Below are 4705 nucleotides of genomic sequence, written 5' to 3' on the forward strand. Positions count from 1 at the left end.
CGTGATCAAAAGTCTCCGCGCTCATTTATTAATTTGTGTTCAAGATGTTCACTCAAGTGCAAATAGCCAAGTCTATACTTTAGATTAACCTTAATTTATTGTCAATTTAATGAATTTGGTGATATGTTAATGGCAGGACTTACGTGAAAGACTTAAAGGTTTACTTTCAAATGATTCATTTTTACGTTTATATTTGAAGTCAAAATCACGCGTTAAAGTTGTATATACCAAAGTAGCGTATAGATGTAACCTCTTTCTTCTTTTCTTTTTTTTTTTTTTTTTTTTTTTATTTTTTTTATTTTTTTTTTTTTACCCACCCTTTTTTTTTTTTTTTTTTTTTTTTTTTTTTTTTTTTTCAAGTTTATTAATTAATGCTATTTAACCAACCATTCATTATATCTCAGTGGTGCAAAGGGCAAAGATGAGGTATACTCAATCTTGCTGACAACAGCAGTGTGAGGATTCGATTCCTAAAATATGGATTAGGACTCTTTGTGGGCACCAGTGTACAAGCAGCTTTGTTCCGTGGCCCATTAGGGCACATCCCACAATTAACCTCTCTTACGATACTCCAGGGGCGGGCGGTGGGGGACTCTTACGGTTGGGGTTCAACCTTTTTCAAAACCGGACACCTCAACAAAATCGTAAATTTGTTAACAGATATGTGAAAAAGAGACTTGACTTTGAAGATTCTGTAAGTGTTCAATGACCATTTATGCTGAAAAAAAAAGGTTCAGTAACTAAACTGTCATATCCTTTGTCGATTTTGGTAAAAGACTTCGATTTTCCTTTTCCTTCATTTTTGAACTTCAAAATTCTCTCCCTCCATTTTAGTGCCAATATAAAATTTTGATGAAAATTTGCCCCTCTCTCCCGGTTATGCATTCTCAGCGACTCTATTTGAGTTTCAACTAGGTGTCGATGCAAAAATATGAACCAATTTTTTAGATTCCAAAACACAAGAAGAATGTAAATTGAGTCATGTCAATTTGGTGCAGCATGGTGGCTACCGTCTGCCATCACTCTATAAGAGACGTCTGAAACATAAATACGTCTTCTCTTATTGCTCTTTACTGCGTGAATAATTAAAAATATAAATAAGATCAAATAAAAAGGAGGTCTTTTAAACATATTCATAGGTCACCCACAGAAAAACTTGGTTCCTAATGTGAGAGTTTCTCGAGTGAATGACCAAATGGTCCAATTTATTTTTTTCTAGATGCATGAAAGTGACATTAAATACAAAAAAACACAGGGGAAGCTATTCTAAATAGCTGTATTTTGAAACACTAAATCACTCAATAATTTTCCTCATCTAAATCACAAATTATAGGTTTATCATTTGAATTTTTTGATTTGCAAATATGGGTTTCCATTTCTTGTTCTTTCTCATTTGCATACTAAATTTTCATAGTTTCTTGGCAACATTTTCAAATGACATCCCAGAAAGAGGAAAATTAGAAACATATATTGTTCATGTTGAGGCACCTGATACACAAATCTTCACTCAATCGCAAGATCTGAAAAGTTGGTATAATTCATTTTTGCCAACAATTACAACATCTTCAAGTGACAATCCACGCATGATCTATTCATATAACAATGTAATTAAAGGTTTTGCAGCAAGATTGTCTCCTGATGAAGTGAAAGAGATGAAGAAGAAGCCAGGATTCATCTCGGCCTTGCCCCAAAACGTACTTTCTTTACATACAACTCATACTCCCAACTTTTTGGGGTTAAACGAAAATAGGGGTTTCTGGAAAGATTCAAATTATGGTAAAGGTGTGATCATCGGAGTTTTAGATAGCGGAATATTCCCGGATCATCCCTCGTTTAACGATTATGGAATGCCGGCTCCACCAGCTAAATGGAAAGGCAAGTGTGAATTCAATGATACATCATGCAACAACAAACTCATCGGAGCAAAGAATTTTAGTGAAGAAGACAGCACCTCATTAGACGAGGATGGTCACGGGACCCACACAGCGAGTACGGCTGCCGGAAATTTTGTGAAAGGGGCTAATATTTTTGGAAATGCTAATGGAACTGCAGTTGGGATAGCCCCACTTGCTCACTTGGCTATTTACAAAGTATGTTCCGCTTCATGTCCTGAGAGTGCCATATTGGCAGCAATGGATGCTGCCATTGATGATGGAGTAGATGTTCTTTCCATTTCTTTAGGCGGACCTTCGAGCGATTTTTATTCAGACAGCATTGCTCTTGGTGCATTCAGTGCAATGAGAAAGGGGATTTTTGTTAGCTGCTCAGCAGGAAACGGTGGTCCATACAATTATTCCATATTGAATGAGGCCCCTTGGATTCTCACTGTTGGTGCTAGCACTATTGATAGAAAGATCACGGCAACAGCAGTGCTCGGAAATGACGAATCATTTGATGGAGAATCAGCTTTTCAGCCGATGGATTTTGCATCAGCATTCTTGCCTCTTGTTGATGCCAGGATGCTGAATTCGAGTGATTTCGGAGTGCAATATTGCTTACCGGAATCATTGAACAAAACAAACATCAGAGGGAAGATTGTGGTGTGTGAAGTAGGTGGTGGAATAAAACGAATCCTCAAAGGACAAGCTGTTAAAGATGCCGGAGGCATTGCCATGATTCTCGTGAACAATGAGCAGTATGGAAACACAAAATTTGCCGAAGCTCATGTAGTTCCAGCAGCACATATCAGTTATGCCGACGGACTGAAAGTCAAAATTTACATAAACTCGACATTAAATCCTGTGGCTAAGATTTTGTTGAAAGGAACCTTGATCGGTGATGATCGTGCCCCAGTGGTGGCTGCTTTTTCTTCCCGGGGTCCAAACTTTAAGAGCCCTGGAATCCCAAAGCCGGATATTTTAGGTCCAGGCGTAAACATTCTTGCAGCCTGGCCTGTCTCCGTGGAAAAAACCACCCATACAAAATCTACATTTAACATGATATCAGGTACCTCAATGTCTTGCCCTCATCTCAGTGGTGTTGCGGCTTTGCTCAAAAGCTCGCACCCAAACTGGTCTCCGGCTGCCATTAAGTCGGCAATCATGACTACTGCCGATGTTGTAAATCTCGCCAGGAAACCAATTGAAGATGAAAACTTCCTTCCTGCCAACGTTTTTGCCACTGGTTCAGGCCATATCAACCCATCACGAGCCAATGATCCAGGCCTTGTTTACGACATCCAACCTGAAGACTACGTACCTTATTTATGCGGTTTGAATTACACAAACAGACAAGTCGGGATCATTATACAGCGCAGGGTGAATTGCTTGGCAGAATCAAGCATACCAGACGCACAGTTAAACTATCCAGCATTTGCTATTACTTTCACAACACTGTCAAATTCTCAGACATACTCTAGGACGGTAACAAACGTTGGGGAGTCTAAATCCTATTACAATGTCGAAATTGTTCACCCACTTGGTGTTGATGTGCGTGTTGAGCCCACGACACTGAATTTCTCGAAGCTCAACCAGAAGCTGATGTATCGAGTGACATTCAAGCGATTGGCTTCTGCAGGAAACAATACTGTTGTTGAAGGTTTTCTAAAATGGAATTCAGACAGGCATTCTGTGAGAAGTCCTATAGCAGTTATACTGTCCTAGACTTATCTCTATGAACAGCAGTTGAATTTCAGATTTTCAGGTGATTTTCTATGTTGATAATTGTATCTCTTCATTCTAATTCGTTGTATTATCATGGTAATAACATCAATATCAAATAATCTTAAATTGTTTTTGTCTGGTGAAATCATTGCATTAGTCTTTTTTCCTTCTAAGAGTATGATATGCACGAAAAGCCCACAAAATGCGGCTTTAACGATGTATGTTTCCACCTCTGAAGGCCCGACTTCAATAAAAATTTCCAACAAATCCTATCAATGAACTCATCCATCTTTATGGCTCAGTAAAAAGGGCGCACAAGTGAGGAACGTTTTGTTCACAATACTCAAATGGTACAATTTTCAAGATTTTAGTTTCTTCTTTTTCCTTTAATGTATTACCCAATCCATAACCTAACATGCCAATAATGCATGAAGAAAATCGAAGCGGTTGGCCCGTTTGTTTAAGATTCCTGCCCATTAAGTTTCGTAACAGATGCAAGTTTTCATTTTCAAACAATATTAATATAGTAGAAACATTCTTGTTCGGCAGTTGCTCAAGTCATCAGGCAATATAACAAGCAAACTACAATGTTTTCGTGTGATAAACAACAATTGCAACCAATTCAAATATTCCGAGTTTAATTAAAGTCTTGGTATGGGGAGAATTCATAGAGGTTTTAATTTATAAATAGATAGAAATGAGTGTGGGTGTGGGATTCATTGATTTGTCCACTTGAAAATCAAATTTGATCATTTATAGAATTGATAAAAGGGAAGCTAAGTTTAAAATTAATCTGTCTCCAAGGAGAGGGAGAAAAAGTCAGTAAATTAAACAGGATGTTCCTTTTTTCTTTTCTTTTCCCTTTTTTTCCCCTGAAAGGAAGAACGATTTATTCTGGTAAATTTACGACAGAGGTTGCAAACCTTTCAATGGTGTATTGGCATATATGTAAAAATGTATTTTAGAATAGTAAATTGATGGGAAATGTACAGTTGAAGAATAAGAAAAAGATTTTCATTTACGTATAATATTATTTTAATAAAAAATGTGTGATTAAAAAGAAGATAAATAAAAATGCATTTTGAAAAAAATGGATATCAAAC

The 4705-nt window shown here is 37.2% G+C and overlaps 1 protein-coding gene across 1 annotated transcript; it reads left to right on the forward strand.

Annotated features, from left to right (window-relative positions):
* Positions 1-1246: 1246 nt before the first annotated feature.
* On the forward strand, positions 1247-3735 carry LOC111368791 (subtilisin-like protease SBT1.4). The gene has a single exon (XM_022990235.1). It carries the CDS (start codon positions 1365-1367, stop codon positions 3600-3602), a length of 2238 nt encoding a protein of 745 aa, XP_022846003.1. The 5' UTR covers positions 1247-1364; the 3' UTR covers positions 3603-3735.
* The last annotated feature ends 970 nt before the right edge of the window (positions 3736-4705 follow it).

This window comes from Olea europaea, chromosome 19, assembly GCF_002742605.1.
Source record: "Olea europaea var. sylvestris chromosome 19, O_europaea_v1, whole genome shotgun sequence".
NCBI lineage: Eukaryota > Viridiplantae > Streptophyta > Magnoliopsida > Lamiales > Oleaceae > Olea > Olea europaea.

Coding starts and splice junctions, on each gene's coding strand:
- LOC111368791 (XM_022990235.1), top strand. CDS start 1,365: ATGGGTTTCCATTTCTTGTTCTTTCTCATTTGCATACTAAATTTTCAT.